At 45.6% G+C, this 18918-nt stretch overlaps 1 protein-coding gene across 6 annotated transcripts in view; it reads left to right on the forward strand.

Annotated features, from left to right (window-relative positions):
* oxr1a (oxidation resistance 1a) overlaps nucleotides 1-18918 on the forward strand; it is a 141303-nt gene that overhangs the window by 95225 nt on the left and 27160 nt on the right. For 3 of the 6 annotated variants that reach the window (XM_076041159.1, XM_076041162.1, XM_076041160.1), the window contains 3 exons: nucleotides 5048-5130; nucleotides 16290-16397; nucleotides 17932-18045. In XM_076041159.1, the coding sequence (XP_075897274.1) occupies nucleotides 5048-5130; nucleotides 16290-16397; nucleotides 17932-18045 (305 nt within the window). Of the gene's footprint in view, nucleotides 1-4543; nucleotides 4655-5047; nucleotides 5131-16289; nucleotides 16398-17931; nucleotides 18046-18918 lie in introns of those variants that run through there. The other 3 variants (XM_076041163.1, XM_076041165.1, XM_076041164.1) reach the window with 2 other exon arrangements.

Raw genomic sequence — 18918 nt, forward strand, 5'->3', positions numbered from 1 at the left:
GGACATTATTTTAGGAATGTGACGATATTAAAATTATTCTGAAGAAATCTCGGTGATTATCGCAGAACTTCCACAGCATTTGCAACAAAGTTAATATCCTTCTATCATTTATCCATCCGTCCATCCATCCACTCATTGTCACCATGTATCCCTCAACACATTGATGCTCGCAAACGTTTCAATCAGTCGTAACTGGTTAATGCCATGGCAATCATCAAACCTTGCAAGCGTGACAAGCCTAGACGAAAGCTTCAAAGGTCTCAGGCCACGATGAGTGTTGCTATGTTTGCTTTAATGAGAACAAACCCTGCTGTGGTTGCTCTGTTAACAAATGCGAATGCTGCAAAACGTGGATTGCACCTTTGCAAGCAGATGGACTGCTTGGGAAAAAGGCTTCATCTTGTCTGCTTCCAAACAAACTTTTGTGTATTTTAATTAAATAAAAAAAATATGTATGATGCTGTAGAGTTCACAGACGTCTTGACTAACCAATAATAGTCTGGTCGTTTGCAAGATGAAATCTGAAAAATGTGTGGAAGTAGGTACGCAGGCGGTCACACCAACCACACCAACCTCAGGCCATTGTGAACGGAGCTCCAAGTCAATGCAAGTTCTTTTCAGAATCCTAAAAATATTTCCAACCTGAAAATAATCGTTCATATCCCCAACAGGGTTCTGACTGAACTTATCCTTCACTGGAACGTTCCAAAAAATCGAAGTGAATAGACCCTCAACCTGCCTCGCTCCTGACCATAGCGAGGGTCTTGCTGGACAAAGGCACCGGGTAGACCATTGACACGCTTTTTTTTCTTTCTTCAGTCTTTCAAATAGGCGTGACTTCTTGTGACTGTTTGGATCCTTGATAGCTGCGAGGCAGCTCTTGTTGTTTTTCCCCGGCACACAGCGACTCCTTTCAGCCTTTCAGTGAGTCACACAGCTGCTGTCACAGCCGACCCTGTGTAATGGTTATTCAGCTCATCAATGAGCCAAGTAAAATGTTCTGTGAGGGAAATGGCAACGGGGGAAAGTAGCTTCCGCCACGGCAACTGTTGTTTTACTCGGTTAAGCAGCAAATTAGACAACTAGCGACCCCGGCTAACCCCTGTTAGCAACGTTCCCACTAGGGGGCTCAGGGAAGATAACTGCATTTACTTTGCCTGGACCGACACTGGCCAACGGGCAATTTTTTCACGCAGCCTCCGCATCTCCACACTCTGCGCTCCATTTTGAGCGCATTATGTTAATGTGCTCGAAAATGCATGTTGTGGAGCTGTTAGCATAAAGCAGCAAAGAGCGTGCACGGCCAGAGCTAAATCATCAATCAACTCCGCGCTTAAAATCAAAATTCAACTCCGCTGGGTTTGGGTGGATTTTGAGAAATGTACTTTTTTTTTTTTTATGCAAACACCGTTTTGGCGATGACAAAGGTTGAAAGACACAGTAATTAGCGTTCAATCGAGTCAAATCAAAAACAGCAACATTTAGCATAAAGGTAGAAACATTGACCAGATTCAGATTTTCAAACTAAGGCTCAGAGGTTATGCAAAGAGAATGTGTCCCAGGGTCAAGCTGAATTGTGCATCATGGGTGTGTGCGTCAAGTCCAATATGTTGTGCCACTATTCATGGTCAGGTTTAACTTTTGACAGGTCATTAGTTTTCCAAGTAAAAACATCCCTGCAGCTGTGAATGCTATACTCCCCCCCCCCCCCGGCCCTCCTCCCACATCTCTTTCCGCCTCCCTCTTTTGTCAGCTCCGCATCAGTTCTCAAAGTCACGTTAATTTGCAGGGAAGAAGCAAAACATCCCACTTTTTGTGTTTGTTTTTTTTTTCTAATCCTCACAGTCTTCCAGATAACGAACCGAGCCAACGCCTCAGCCGCTTGCCAAATGAGTCGGGTTACACTGCAGTCTGCGGCGTCGACATGACCTGCAATTAAACGCACAGCGGAATACGTTTTATAACGAGAGCGAGGAATCACACGCACATGATGTGTTGCCTCCAAATAGCAACTAAAACCCAATCGTCTATTGTGTTTGTCCTCCCACTGAAAGTAATCGGTCTTCCATGGTTTTCATTAGTTACTGAATAATCTTTGGCACGCGGCAACTGTTGGAAGCCCCCCCCCCCCCCCCCCGCCCCCCCCCTCTTTAACAGGCCTCATCCAAGGTTTACCCTGGGTTGGCAGTATTGACATAAACAACCGCTGGTGCGATTCTCAAACGATGGTTTGGGATTTTTGTGTGTAGCCTAAATAACGCGTCCCACTTGAAGGTAATACATTAACGTTAGTGTTAAGCTGTGATTATTCACACACAAACACGATGACATTGCAAAGCGGAGTCCACTAGGTCGCTAGCTCTCAGCCGTTTATTTGTCTTGGATGTGTAAACATAGACTAGTCGTGGGGGAAGAGAGGGAGGTGTTTTACAATAGTTAGGAGTGCAAAAAAAATATACACAGTCTCTATTGCGAAATACTTGGAAAAATAAATAGTTTCAAAAGCCGTGCTTGTGTCAGACTGACACGGACAACTGTGAATGTTCTGTGTTTGTTTGGGAAAAAAAAAAAAAACTCTTGTACTGGCACTGGATGTGACAGGCTGCATCATCTTTCTGAAACATCCAGTTTTGACCCGTACGGAACAGTGCATACTCGAAATAATCTAGAATTTGGAGACTTGAAAGAGATTCCAAATATAATATAATAGAAATGCAGTGAAGTTTCCAAAGACTTTTTTTTTTTTTTTTTTCTTAACCACCATTGTACAGCTGATCAAAAAGTAGACAAGTATTAATCCATAGACACAGGGCACAAACAGCAAAAGTATGGCAAAAGGTACAAAGTCATGCAAATGTGATCCAACCAAATAATTCACAGAAAAATGAAAAAAAGCAAAAAGCAAAACTAATTAGCATCTTAATAGCCGATAACGACGTTCCGCGTCAGAGGGGCTTATTTAAATTCTCCTGCTGCATCCGGAGACATTAGGTGACACAGTATTCACAAGTGAGTCATCCCCAGACTTGCGTTTTGTGAACAACACCGTCGGTGTGCTCTTTATGAGAGCCACATTCGCACCTGAAAAGCTCGGATGCCTCCTCTCCCCACCCCCCACACCCCACTCCTCTCTGCCAGGCGGTGCTAAAATACCAGAAATAGCAACGCCAGTGTATGACTCATAGTTGGAGCTCGGTGCCGTCCCCAATGAGAAAGATGTGAATTAGAGAACTCATTAGTCACAGGCACCGCCCACAAAATAAGGGTTTGTGGAGCAACCCAGTCGAGGCATATCGGGGCACTGGGTCAACCTCTCGCTAACACCTGAAGAGCTCCATGGCGCGGCTGAGAACATCTCCGACTGAGCCCTGGGAGCCTTCTCACTGGCTTCCTACCGGTTGTTCCTCAAGCCTGAGAGCTGGAGCGAGACCCCTCTTCTAGATCCCCTGCAGCCCCAACTGTCCCCCCCCCCTTCTACTTCTTTCATCCGCTGTCCTATCTTCTGCTCGTGTCTTTCATCTGCTTCATTCCGTATTCCATTCACCCGCTTGCCTTCATCCCTGTACTTTCTCCACTGTCCCCCAACCGTCCCCCAACCCCCTTCTTAATTTGCTTTTATCTTATCATCTTCTGTTACGCACCCCGACTCTCCCCTTTACTTGTCCTTTATGATGCCAAAAGTACTTTACTATATATATATATATATATATGTGTGTGTGTGTGTGTGTGTATATACAAGTATATATGTATGTACATACATATATACAAGTATATATATGTATGTATGTGTATATATACACATATATATACACACAAACATATATATATATATATATATATATATATATATATGTATATATATATATATATATATATATAAAAGTATTGTATACATATATATGTATACAATACTTATATATGTGCATATATAATTACATTATATATATATACATATGTGTGTATATATATGTGTGTGTGTTCATATATGTGTATGTATATTTACAAATATGTGTGTGTTAGATACATATATGTTTACGTATATGTATGTATATATATGTATGTATCATATGCATATACAGATGTGTGTGTGTGTGTGTGTGTGTGTGTGTGTGTGTGTGTGTGTATATATATATGTCTGTGTACCCTCAAATTCAAACCTTCAGCTTCCATCATGCCATCAATCTTAATCTGTTTTCTCTGTCGCTGCTCTTCCCGTTCGTCTCGTTCAATTTCCATCCGTGATGTCGCTTCAGGAAAAACAGGGATCGTTTTTTTTTTTCTTTCCAAGGAGTTGGAAGCAAACATGACAGCTGTATCTGCACACCTGTTTTTTTTTTGTTTTGTTTTGTTTTTTTTTTTTGCTTCAGCATTTCGCCAGCATGATACCAACACCCCCCACAACCCACCCCCCGTATCCCAACACCCTCTCTTCTCCTCCATCCACACCTTCCTTCCTCCCCGACCCGTCGCCTGGCTTTCGCACCTTCCAGCCTCCGCGACGAACGCCTCCTCCTCCTCCTCCTCCTCCTCCTCCTCCTCTCCCTCGCCCTCCCCCCGCTGATCTCGGGGCCCCGGCGTCGGCAGCGCCGTCGCCTCGATGGAGGTCAGCGTGGTCTCTGCGCGCTGCAAGAGGCAACAGGAGGAGGAGGGCAAGGTGAACCGCTTTCAGCAGCTGTCATTGCTCCGCGCGGCGTCGAGGAGGAGTGAGGGCGAGCGACAGAGAGCGGGAGGGGGAGAGAGAGAGAGCCAGGACGGCGCGATAGAGGCAGAGCGAGCGAGGAGAACGGAGAGAGAGAGAGAGAGAGAGGCAGAGGGAGAGGGAGAGGGAGGAAGGGAAGGAGAGAAAGAGGTCCGGCGGCTCGCAGCTCACATCGCTGGCTGGCTGGCCGCGCTCGCCTGCCTGCTCGTTCGCTCGCCCGCTCGCTCGTTCACTCGCCCGCTGACGGATGAGCTGTCGACCCGCGGGGCTGGGAAACGGCGGCTGGTGACACGCCGGGGGGGCAGAGGAACATGAATGTAATGCGCACCTTGCCTCGCTTGCTTTCAGACACGGGCCAGAAGAAGACGCCGGAGAAGAAGGATGGGAGGCGCATGTCGTTCCAGAGACCCAAAGGCACCGTCGAATATTCCGTGAGTAGCTCGCGCCGGGGCAACTCCTGGAACACCCCCCACCACCCCCCGCCAAATCATCGCTGCTCTGTCTTGCTGTGTGTGTATGTGTGCGTGCACGCGCGTGCGTGTGTGTTTACGTCCGCCGCTCGTGGCTCCAGCCTCGGCAGGTTGTGTGTGTGTGTGTGTGTGTGTGTGTGTGTTGTGCCTGGCCATGCTTGATACCTCATTAGTGAGAGAGTATTAAGGGGGGGAGGGGTTGGAGGAGGGTGCGGGGGGGCATCATTTTGTGCGTTTTGTGCAACTGTGACACGTGCGCCTCCGTCTCGAGCTGCTTATGCAAAGCGGCGACGGCGTCCTTCTCCTCCTCCTCCTCCTCCTCCTCCTCCTCCTCCTCCTTCTTCTTCTTTTTCTCCTCCGTGCATAGAGAGTCATGACAGCTTCCTTCCACACACACACACACACACACACACACCCCTCCACCGCCGATCGTGGAAAACAAACGCGCCCTCTGTTGAAGACTCCCCACCACCACCACCACCACCCACCCATCCCCTGGTGGAGGATCAGCAGCAGCACCGGCGTTTCCGAGCTCCGTTTTGCATATTGACGCTGGGAGGGAGCCTGCAAGGGGGAGGGAGGAAACTGGCGGCCACCTTGATATTTCCATCATTTCATTCCAGTGGCGGCGATGAAACGCCACGCCGGAGACGGAGGCGCTGTTTGTTTGTTTGCTTCCACCCGCCGCTCCGCTCCGCTCCGCTCTGCTCTGCCGAATGCATTCCACCACAGAGCAGCGCGGCCGCGCACGCGAATGACCTTCCAGCAGCTCTGTCATTTCTATTGATTTAGCCGCTGTGTCGAAAGGGAGCGTTGGGGGGGAGGGGGAGGGAGGGGGGTTTTCAGGGGGCACGGGAGAGCGAGCGAGAGGACTTTGGTTCCCTGGCGGCGTCATCTGAAAATGCTGCTGCTGCTTCGCCTGCTCGTGTTCTTCAAATGACCCTGAAATCCAGCTGCAGTCAGACTGCCTCTCTCTCTCTCTCTCTCTCTCTCTCTCTCTCTCTCTCTCTCTCTCTCTCTCTCTCTCTGCCGGTGCCTGGCCGATAGCCGATACCCCGTCTCCCCCACCTTCCTTCCAGACTCGCCGCCTCACCCTCGACTCTCGCTACCTGCCCCCCTCTCCCCCAGCTCCTCGCTCGCCCGAGACGCGGTAGATGTGACGCGGACCCTTGTTTATTTATCTCGCCGGGTGCTCGAGCGGCCGCACGATTGGCCGAGGGAGCGACTCGTGCTGGAAGAAAGGATAGAAATTCTTGTTTCCCCCCCCCCACCTGCCGTCAGCTCCTCTACACCGGGGGGCCCAACGCACGCCGCCGGCCGGGTGTAATTGACAGATGGAGCGGCGGCGTGGGTGATTTGTCCCGGCCGACCCCTCACCCTCCTCCCCACACCCCAAACCCTCCACTCGGCTCTGCGACGGACTCGCAGCCGCTGATTGAGAAGCAGCTTTATCTCAAACTCATCTCCCAACAGCCGCCCGCCACACACCACCGCCGGCCGGCCGACCGCGGTTCCCCTCATTCCGTCCTCTGGCAGATAAAGTCATAATCTATCGTCTGGCACCCCCGCAGGAAATGGGAGGGTTTCCTCTCGTGCCGCCTTATCAATACAATCGGCCTCCCTGTCTCCCTCTCGCGCATCCGTCTTTTTCTCGTCCTCTCTTCTTTTTTTTTCCTCCATCTCTCTCCGCCCGCCGACGTATTGAGAAATAACCTGCAGCCCTTCTGCCCAGACGCTGATAACGGCCGTCCGTTCTTGGTTGACGTGCGTCCAATTAAATGTGAAAAAAAAAATAAAGCGTTTGAATGGATTGCGGGAAGGATAACGACGCAGACGGATTGGGGCGGAGAGCAGCGGAGAAGTGAGGAGTCAAAAGTGAAGCGCTCGCCAGCGCGAGGCCACGCGAAATGTGTACAGCAAGTTCCATGCTTCTGCTGGTCCGCTATAATAAAACACTATATTTTTAACGGCCACTTCCCCTTCTTGCTTGACAGTGAGTTATTTCCATGTGCCATCTTCGTGCTTCCCTTGAAAAACACCAGCAACCACGTTTTGTCTCGTGTAAACCAAGCACGCATCACCTCGTGCCTTCCTGATGTTGGTGTTGTTGTACTCGAGATTGGTCTAGGTCTCAAGACCGCTCTTTAAAGGTCTCGGACTCGGAGGCATTTTTACTCTGTCTGGGTTCGGTCTCGGACTGGGCGGACTTGACGAAGACTCGGTCAAGACTCAACACCCCAATGACACGATAATAATGGAAAAGAATCCAGCTGCTGCCGTTTTACGCCGTCTCTGACACCCAGGGTGGCAAAGCAGCAAAATGTTAAACAAAATTATTTAAAGGTACCTTGCTAGAAAAAAAAGATATGTTGCTGTTCGATTTAGAAGCAAACTTGAATTTAAAAAAAGATCCTGGTCATTTTTTTCTGTTTTGTTGTTATTTTTCTTTGATATATAAAGTCTTAGCCTTGTCTTGGTCTCGATACTCTTTCGTCTTGATTATGTCTTAGTCAATACCTGATGTTGGCAGAACTCCAACTTAGCTAACTAATAGCTAACAACATTGCCTGGCGTGCCACTTCTGCTGTATCACCATCACGGCGTTGCTCGGGTGTCGTAATATGTCCATCATTTGGACCATATTGCAAGATGAAAGCGTCTTGGTGAGTATTTAGGATAGAGGTGGACGATTTATTGGGGTTGAAATGGTGGTCAAGGCAAAGTTATAATAAGACGAACTCATAACTCGTGTTTTTATGGGAGAGCAGACAAAAGGTTTTGCCACGCTGAGTATTTTCCTCGTCTCTCGCACCACAACAAGTGGATGCTGATCTGTCCTTTCAACGCGACTTTTCCTGCCTCCTTAGTCTAGATTTCATGTTGACGCCAATGTCGAGAGATGTCAAGCTCAGCATCAACAAACCCTCAGTGTGTGAAGCTGAGGAAACAGTGAAAGGCTGTCACATCAATTAATTGTTAAGCACTGTTTGGTTTTTTTTCTTGCTTAAAGGCCTAAAGCATGTGCAGTTAAAATCAGCAGCAGCCGAGTGCAATAGTTGGCTTGGATAATCTGCATCTTGGCTTAATCTGATAAAGAAGAAAATCACATAAACTCCTGACTGTTAATTTGGAAAGGAACGAATCTCCCCAAGGTGTTTTCACCATCTTTCATACAGTGCAAAGGACTTTTCCACGCCTCGAGTTCAGTTTCTTTTTCCAAATCAGTTGATGGCACAGGGAAATCAATAGTCAAATGTCAAGTCAAATAAACTTTGCAAATAAAAAGCCAGATAAGAGAAGACATATTTGCAGACAGAGAAGCGAGAGTTGGTTTTTCTTTCAAACTATTTTTCTTTGATTCAAATGTTCTTCAGATGTTTTTAAAGAGGGAAAAACATTGCAGTAAGTTTCCATTCGAAACACAACCGAGCCGAGTCACAATTAGTGGCAGTGGATTTAGGAAACAAAGCTTTGATTCAGGAACATTGAATCGATTCAAGTCGATGAATCGTTTCAACTCCAATTCTGTGACGTTTCTCAGCGCAGACATTTTGATGCGCACCTGACTGTCGTGGTCACACTGGGCCCAAAGAAAATAGCATTCATGTGCGGGGTGTTGAATCACACTTAAACAAACAATGCTGCTATGCAAAGACCCCGACCCACATGAGTGTTTCAGCTCATGTGTCATGATTCAGCCCAGATGCGCGGCGCCAGTCTGCAGGTCAAATGGATTTCTGTGCACCTTAAAAAAAAAAAAAAAAGTGCGGCGGGCATTAGAGGACTTGTAGATGAGTCATACGCCGAGCATCAGGTGTGTGAGTGTTGGTGCGCACACACACACACACAGACAGAGAGCAGCCTTAACTCTGCACCCTCCTGACAATCAGTCACTCTGATTGCATTATTCACCGCTGTGTAGGAGAGCAGATCCAACTGTTTCAGCCCTTTCACTGCCCCCTGTCTGAGGAGGGGGAACAAGTCAATGGATGATGGAGAAATGATGGGACTGGAGGCGTGCGAGGAGGGTGTCGTTCAAAGGCACGGAGGGGAGTGAGTGGGTGCCGGGGACGCCGGGGGGAGGGGGGGTTGAAGGAATAACCGAAGGCATCAGGCGACAGCACCTGTCCGTCTTTGTGTGCAGGAGCTCGTACTTTAGATGCGCGACGTAGCCTTAACATTGCCTCGGTTTTACTTGGTTTTTTTTTAGCGTTGTTTCAGACCAGGTGCAACAATCTCTCTCTCAAAAAAAGAAAAAAAAGAAAAATAACGTGCTCTCAGAACCTACCGAGGGTCAGAATGTGTGTTGCTCAACTACATCTATATTGTGAGAGCTTTGTTGTTAACCCTCCAACGCACTCCGGCCTGTCTGCCGCCTTGGCTACTTCTCTCTCTCTCTCCCTCTCCCTCTCTCTCTCTCTCTCTCTCTCTCTCTCTCTCTCTCCCTCTCTCTACATTTTGGTATTATTTCCTCACCCCAACTGGTCACAGGCAGATGACGGCCCTCTGGAGTCTGGATCCGCTCTAGGTTTCTTCCCACACGGGAGTTTTTCCTGGCCACTTGCACCTTGCTGTCTCTGATTGTACAAAGGGCTTTGACACGCCTTTGGGTGTGATTTACCGCTGTAAAAATTAAAGTTCGTTGGTTGATTGATTATCATATGAGTTCCATAGGTGCAGATTGTTGAATCAAAAATCGCTGCAGCACAGCATCTTTATCGTCCTCCCAGTCCAGGCCAGTAAGAGAGCACTCTGTACCAGGACTTGATTCCAGAAGTCCCTCTTACGTTCTGTCGCAACTTGAAAGTCAAGGTAAATATGTTTTTGCGTCGCTTTCCTTTTGTGTCGTTAGATCTCTCGTACATGTGTTGTTTAGTCAGGGGGAACGCGATCAAAGCCCGAAGCAGGAGTTCAGAGCTCGGTGTTAAAAAGAAAGAAAAAAAAAAAAAGATCTGACAGAGCTTGGAAGTAAGGCAGCCGTACATTCTTGAAAAGGACAGAATAATTTAACTTTTCATCTGCTCTTTTAAAGAGAAACTCGATTCATGTCTGTGGAAGTGATCACCGAGGGTTTGGCTGCCGACCCCGGGCACGCCGCGAGGACCGCAGTGACAGCGTTGTCATGGCGACTGACATGTCAACGCTCCATGTTAACCATCATTTTTTAATGATGAGCGATAGCAGCTCTGATGGGGAGTCACAGTGATTCAAATGCTCGCAGATGAGTTTCATTTCCGGGCTCTTCAAATGCTCACAGGCAGTAAACTCGTTTTTTCATTGTCTTTATTTACATCTCACCCTCTCAGATTAAGGTTAGTGTCAGTTCATACGGCCGTGAAGCTACAGCTTTGAGCTCATAGATTTGCTCTCGGGTTCTATACGTGAACCTTTCGAGATACCAGTGGACATTTTTCCGTCTCGGGCCGTCCCACCCAACTCCGTTTCCTACAAAGTCTGATGTGTCACTCTCACTGCGACAAGGTTACCATTAGCCAGGCCGCCGCTTCCTCGCTTGCACTTCAGAAAGGCGGATGTCACCCCAAGAGAGAGAAGTTTAATTATTCATCCCCAGTTTGAGATGAATAATGGCCATTATTGATTGGCAGGATAAGGAGATAGGGTGCACCTGTCATTAGTGGCTTTGATCCCGGGAGCGGTAATGCCCCCGTTTTCTTCCCCACCCTGCCTCATTTTACTGTCAATGCGTCAATAGTCGCTCTTTATCAGCGGGTCACATTTGCATGTCCCCTGTCCTCTGCGAGCCTAATTGAGTTGCAGACGTCTCCTCTTACAGTACAATCGAAGACTTTGTCGATGGAGTCACATGTGCATATATCATGTCATCGGGGCCCCACTCAGGCTACCTCGGTCCGTCGCAGGCAGTTGCCTTTTGTGGGTCATTTAACCTGAAAAGGCTTTGGTGGGTTTGACTCTTAACTTGGGAAGCCACTAACAAATCTCCCAGAGGTGTTTTCACCACACGTGGAGGTCCCTGTGACATCTTTCATACAATATAAAGGGCTTTTTCACGCCTCTAGTTCATTTTCATTTTCCAAATCAGTTGACAGGACAGTGAACTCAATAGTCAAATGTCAAGTCAACCAAAATGTGCAAGCAAATGTTGAGTTGCGGACGTCTCCTCTCACAGTACAATCAAAGACTTTGTCAATGGAGTCACATGTGTATATATCATGTCATCGTGGCACCGCTCAGGCTTCCTCTGTCGGTCGCAGTCACTTGCCTTTTGTGGATCATTTAACCCGAAAAGGCTTCAGTGGGTCCCGATGGGATTATACTTGGTGCCAAGATCAGTCAACCATTGCGGCTTGGACATTGTCAACTCCTCCGAACATCGGTATATTTTCCAACCATATTGATTGGCTGAGCTTTGAATACTGGATGTCCAGAGCATTAACCAGCAGCTATCATGGTTTGCTTTGAGAAATCCATTTTTTGGAACAAATGTGACCTCATGCAGCAGAATGCTGAAGGCAACTTTTTGTGTTTTTCTAAAAAAGTAGAAGATGAAAAAAAGGGGAAGAAAGTGTTACTGCAGCTGCCACTGTCCAGCAGACCTGGGTGCTCTGTAGGCCGGCTTTGTGCTGAGCAACAGAGGAGCTGCAAAGCACAAAAATAAAATGAAATAGTCAGCGGACGAAGCGGCGGCAGGGAGCACCTGGGGATAATCGATGCTCGATGTTGAAGCTTCCCGGATAAAAGGTTCTGACACTGTAGGAGCCCCTGCTGATTATTATCCCCTCGTCATCCCAAATAGAAACAGAACAAACCTCCTGCTTTATAAAATCATTCATCTTATGCTTCATTTCCTTGAGTTTTTTTTTCCCTTTTCAAACAGAGTTCTGCTTTAAAACGATCATGCCACAGTTGCGATCGCTACTTCTCGCGTACGTTTCCGAGCGTCGTTCGAGAGTCTTTGTCACCGCGGCTCTGATAGTGGCTGTCAGCTCGCCGACAGGATATTTATCAAGCTGACATGCGGTTGTTTGATGAGCGGCGTGCCTGCTTTCACGGAGCCGATGACATGACGAGCCACGACGGATCTTGATACCGTCACATGATGTCTGAGAGCAGCTGTTAACGGCCCTGTTAAGAGCTACTGTTGGATTTAGGACTTGTCATCACAACTACGTTTTATCTATTTTGCTTCCTTTTTCGTCGTTGCTTATTGGCTCGTTGCGTCACTCACGCAGATAAGACTTGCGTCAACATGCAAACAAGTGCTGTAATAGTTACTTGACATTCACAATCAATGCACAGAAACCATTTTATTGTGTGCTTTTCCTTTATCTGTGTCGGTGCGGGTCGCGCTTTTTCAGTTAAAAGGCCAGTTAGGTTCAGGAGTTTAGACCAGAAACGTTTAGCATGCTAGCCGTTAGACCTTCCATCTTTGAAGTTTTCTTTGACTTCCCTGGTAGCCCTGAGTGAGCTTTCCCTCTGTCTTTACCACATTTGGAGCTATGCTGCATGCACAAATTGAATGATTGTTAAAATGTGAGCTGATAAGAGACACATAGAATCTTAGATTTTTCACATTTTAACCAAACACGTTGCCTTGAAATTGACTGGTTGTCAATTTTAGCTCCTTCACACTGCCTTCCTGCAGGTTTTGGAATTGATTTCATTGATTACCTTTAAAGCACGTACAAGTCTGCTTCCCTCTGATATGCTGACTCCTTTTAAGACCAATCCACAACCTTAGATCCTCAGGTCCTTTTTTTTTTTTTTCTTTTTTCATTTCCTGCTCAAGGTGTAAAACTTAAGGAATGTGCACATTTTCCATCAGGGCCTATAAACTTTGAAGCAACCTACCCAATGATGGAGGAGATAAGGCATACAGAATACTTGCTACATTGTATGTATCATCTGTTGTTACTTAACTTGAATTCATAAAATTGACAACCAATTTTTCCTTTTATTACCCATTTGTTCCTTACTATGTTGATTACAAGGAAATTGGACTTATGATTTAAATTTTTCAGGGGACTAAAGTGACGTTGGCAAACCCCTAAAAATGTACAGGTTATCACAAAAGATGTACCATTGTTATTCACAGTAAAAACAAACAAAAACAAAAAAAAACGTCAGTTAAATTCTGTGTGATGTTGCCATCAAGTGCTACCCCACAGCTTTGCAAACGTTGCCTTGGATCGCCTCCAGCCTGCCTGGGTTGGGTTGGATGGAAGAGTGGGTAGGGCAGATGGATGGACGTTGAATGCTGAATGAGATTGTAATATGAATGGTTGTTTTGTTTGGTTTTTTATATATATATACCTCCCCCCCCCACCACTATTTCCTAGAATCTCGGTCCATGCCATTATTATTGGCACTGCGTTGTTCTTCTCATCGTGCAACCTCTGCCTGTCTCCGTTGGCTCCGGCAGCCCACCGAATCCATACAGCTTGATGCATCACCGCTGTGCCTTGCTCATGCAAAGTTGCACAAGATGCTGAGTCAGGCAGAGTGTGTGCCAGCAGTGTGACTGACCTCCAGTCTTACGAGTTTGCTTCCAGGGATTTGCTAAAACCTCGTCTAGCCAGAAATTTGTGTATTAGCACCTCCGCACCGGCTTTTAACAGCCGCAGCTGTTAATCTCCATCGTCCCAGTTCATTTTAATCGTACTAGAAAAAAAAAAAGTGTTATGTAATGAAGTGTTATGTGATAACAGATTAATCAATATTTATGAAGATGTTGGTATTATTCGGCCTCCTGGAGGGATTTTTTTTCTTTTTAATTGTGCAGCTCACTCTTTCATATTTTTTCAGTATTTATGGATGGATGGATGAATGGATGGATGGTGGGTTTTGCAAGCTAGTGACCAACATCACAGGGCAAGTAAGCTCCAGACTGTAAAGAGCTCTTTATGTGCTTAGATAGATAGATAGATGGATAGATGGATGGATAGATAGATAGATAGATATAGTTTAGTTGTTTGTATATAATTTCAACTCATTATTTTGGTCATTTGGTCACTCTTACTGCTTATAATGGCAAAAACGTTCAATTTTTTTTTCCTCTCCTACTTAATGCTGGCTCGGTGTCGCTATGCGTTGACGCGGTCATGATTCCGATCATGTCATGTGCGTCTGCCTCACTCACAAAGCCCCTGTGTTGCGAATGTTCCCGCCTGTCAGTCTTCGTCGCACTTATTCAACTACGTGTGTGTCTGTGACTGTGCTGTGAGAGCCTCGGTTTGTCCGTCTGTCTGCCAGTCAGTCTGTCTTCCTGCACAAGAATATCCTCCTGGAAACAATTTGTCATGTCTAGGATTTGGAGAAGCTGCCCTTCCCTGGAGATGTTGTCGGACTGCACGCGCGCACACACACACACACACACACACACACACACACACACACACACACACACACACACACACACACACAAACAGCCACCAAGGTAGTCCCATGACTCTTTGACTAAAATAAACAGCACCATTATCTGCTCCTAATTGTACTGAGCTGAAAGTCAGGCCCTGCTAGTCTAGCTTTCCTGGGGTTCTCTCCCTTGGGGGCTCTTTTTATTTTCACCCGTACGGCCCACCCCTCCGTTACACATTCAGAAGCCTTCAGACACAGCTGTCGTCCCTATTTGGAGGGAAGGGACTCCCACCGGGCATGTATGGTGCTTAACTAGTCGAGACACATGGAGCACATGTCTCTCGCATAGGATTTTAAGTGGCGGAGACAAGCAAGTGCACCTGTGCCAAACTGCGGGGTTGTAGCAGCTGAGCACCGATTGTAGCCACAACAGCAGCTCGCATGATTAGTCAAACCCCGACTCGCATGCATGAGACCTGTCGCTCACTCTGGATTTAGCAGCTTGGCTTAGACTCTTCGACATGAACACGGTACCTTCGAAGTCGACTCCGTGCGCATTATATTTTCATTTTTATCAGTTCTTACCCTGAAAACTATAAGCAATGCAAAGGGGGGGCCTAAGCAATTGAGACAAAGTCCCTCCTGTTTGGATCTAGAATGAAAAAACTTGTCAACATAAAAAGTGATATCCATATACATATACTGTATGTATTATAAATTAGGGCTGTCTGTCGATTAAAATTTTTAATTGCGATTAATCGCATTAGTGTCCTGAGTTAGCTCGCGATTAATCGCAAATTAAGTGCATTTTTTTTTTTTGCCCTGCTATATATGTAACTTAACAAGATATTTATTGTGTTTCTTATACTCTAGGCAAAATTGGAGAGGACAATAATAATTTCTTTACATATACACATATATATAAATACACAAAATATTAGCAAAAAACAATATAATCAGTTGCAATGCCATTAAAGTGCATTTGTAATGAAAAACACAACATTCTGACTTACAATTACTCTTATTCGACATGCTGTTTGAAGTTGCAATTACACCGTGCAGTGAATAAACACACTCTGTGATTAAAGTTTAAACTTAACTGTTTTTCATTTTGTCACACACCCATTCAGTTCAATTATTAAGAAGTTTTGTTACTAAAAAGTAAACAGTTTTATTCACAGGCCTGGAAGTGGGTGTGGCAGGTCTGGGTGTTTTGCTGCGCATGTTTCGCAAAGCGTCGCAAAACTGCTGCTGACATTCTTGTCACTTCTTATTGCAACGAGCAGCGATGCCTCCCGTGGGAATACATTCCTGGTCAACAGCTGACAGCTTTAATCTGCATAACATCCAAAAAAAAAACTTAACATGCAGTGCACCAATTAAATCTTTGAAGTCTCTTCTCCAGAAGCCTTCCAGTCTGTCTGTAGCTGGGTTTAATAAACGGAAAATTAAGGCCATATTTCTGAAATTTCTGAAATTTTGACAAAGTGTTTTGTTCGTGTTTCCATTGACGGGTGTTTCAATTGTTCCTTTGGGATATATTTTTATGTCGAGACGTCTAAAATACCTCCTCATGACCGTGTAAGGACTTTTTAGCAACACATTAGAGGTTTTTTTGACATTCCGGCGTTTGCCTTGCCAGCTTTTTATTACACTATTTAGGTTTTGTCTGTTCCTAAGGGTTCATGGAAACCCTCCTGCTTCTGCCTCGGCGTCTTTCATGTGCAGCCTTGTAAACAATGCAGTGCGTGTGACTTCTGTGTCCTCTCTTTGTTTTCGTCCAGGTGGAATCGCGGGACACGTTGAACAGCATTGCGCTCAAGTTTGACACCACGCCCAACGAACTGGTTCAGCTGAACAAGCTGTTCTCCAGAGCAGTGGTGCCTGGCCAGGTGTGAACCAGCGTGCACGTCCTCACTGATACATTCAGCCGCGTCACTTCATGCCTGTTCCACAGCAACGACACCGTCTCACCAGCACCTTCTTTGCACTTGGTCATGCATTCCTAAAGATTTCCCTCAGTCTGAGGATAAAATATACTGTTTGCACAATGTAACACTGCGCCTTACGTGAAAACGTTATAGAGCCTGAGCTGGTACGCTGCCACCATCACCTGTGTCTGTATTCCACTTCATTGCCTTCAATGTCTTTGTTTTTGGTTTTAAAAAGGGCAAAATAATACCATTACCAAATAATTCTCAGAGCAATTCTGTTTTACAATCCTAACCACAAGCCTGCCACCATCGTGGCTTTTCCCACCTCTTAAATGGGGAACATTACAAACATCTCAAAAGAAACTCTCTGTATTTACTAGCATCAGAATCAAGCCCTTGCAAATGGAGCCACAGAGAAGTGAAATTATTGGTGGCAAACAACGTCAAACTTAAACTGTGACTGAGACAAAGCAACTAAAGTCCAGATACATAGTTCCATATACAGTACATATACCTATGAATATGCATCTTATTGTATATTGGATCAGGCAATCGATCTTTTAGAGATTACAGCGTGTGGTCTTCTTTTTTTTATTACATTTCACAGAAAGGTGAAACCAAAGCTCAGTGTAAGTGCACTGAAGTAATCTAATGCCTCACTCACTATATGTGTTCTTATTTCGTGAAAACAATCAGGCATCATGTTACCACCACCACCTTTAGTCCTGACATGGTATTGACAGCAGGTCCTGTTTGGAAATCCGTACCTTGTTTTCTTTTTGTTTCGGTTTTAGGTTTTAGTGTAAGTAGATTATTTGGAGAGCTTGGTTTTCTTGGTCTGCCCACTTCAGTTTGCAAATAAAACAAGAATAAAAAGAAAATGAGACATAGCCTACCACTAAATTCAAATTGAACTTAACATAATGTGAAAATAAGTTTTATTCAATATGAATTAGTTCTTTGTGCATTTTATACATTTTCCAACACATCATGGCTGAGGTCCTGGGTAAGGTATTCATATAGCATATAGCTACCCCAATCCCATCATTGAATTCTGATTGATGTTCATTTTTGCTTGAATTCATCTTTACCCATTCACCTTTAAATAATTTTCAGACTTATATTATTACATAATAAACGTAATAGAAGTTTAAGTGCCTTAAATATATATATTTTTCTTCTATGTGAATATAGGCTGGAGATGTGCTGCAGAAGCCCAGCCTAATTACTTATTTAGTCAGTAGAATGCAAAACATACTGGCGACGTATGCAGGACATTAGTATGCGGTTTCCAACACAGTCATTATCCCATCTGGTTTATCGGTGTCAGCAGAATGAGCCCAGTCACATGATCCCATCGCGCATACCAGTTCAAGCATCCCATTTCCGTGCGTGTCTGTGTGCGAGAGGGAGATTGTGTTTTGCAGTGTGTGTGTGTGTGTGTGTTTGCGCAAAGGGTAGCGCCCGTGTCAATAATGGCTTGTGTCTGCAGGTTCTGTACGTTCCTGATCCTGAGTACGTCTCCAGTGCTGGAAGCTCCCCCTCCCTCAGTCCCATCAGCCCCCTGTCTCCCACCTCCTCAGAAGCCGATTTAGAGAAGGTGACGGTACGTTGACCACACCTGATGCATTATTCAACTCTCTGAAAAAAAGGGGCCAAGCTTTACCTCCTGCCATAATGGGGGGGGGGGGGGATGCTGTTTCTGTATAATATTGTTACCACTATAGCAATGATGTTGTAGTTCGCCGAGCATTTTGCAATAGCTCATTACTTTTTCTGTGAATTACGATGATAGCAGTGCAGGTGATAATCTCAGGTAAGATCAAACTCACGACTGAGCATTCCACAATCAGAAAAATGAACAACACAGTTCCACCGTCCTTCCTGCAAGACGTTTCTAGACACATTTAATAACCCAACTCGACCCCCCTCTTCCCAATGTGACACGCGTTTACTAATCGTACGTCATGGCAAAGCAACCTCACAAGTTCTGCCGCTCCAGTCTTGCAGCCAGCAGCCCAGGTTATTGTTTGTGACCAACTAGCTTAAGCCAAACATCAGCGTCACTGCTCATGTTGTGCAACATCATTCTAGTTTATCATAATAAACATCACAGTCTGATAAGATTTGGATGACTAACGTTAGACTGGAGATAATGAGCTTAAATCCACTAATGAGCGTGACAGTGAACTAAGTTGGGGCCTCATTCTTCAGCCTGTCTTCTTCCTCATTGATGAGCTGAATTTCTTACAAAGACTGTCTTTTATAATGTCCAGTTCAAACCAACTTTATTCGTCATTTGTCACACAACTTTAGGACTTCAGACTATAAAGCAATTGAGAGTAAATAAATGAAATATCATGAGACATTAATGCACAATCAAAAATCCATGCAGACGTTTGGGAAGAGCTTCCTTTTTGACTTGCAGACTGTGGGGCCAGCAAATTTTATTTTATGTCTACGCTGGAAAAAGCCATTA

Source organism: Nelusetta ayraudi, unplaced genomic scaffold (assembly GCF_046127955.1).
Source record: "Nelusetta ayraudi isolate G7.1 ecotype Tasmania unplaced genomic scaffold, CSIRO-AGI_Nayr_v1 ptg000063l, whole genome shotgun sequence".
In the NCBI taxonomy this organism is placed as follows: domain Eukaryota; kingdom Metazoa; phylum Chordata; class Actinopteri; order Tetraodontiformes; family Monacanthidae; genus Nelusetta; species Nelusetta ayraudi.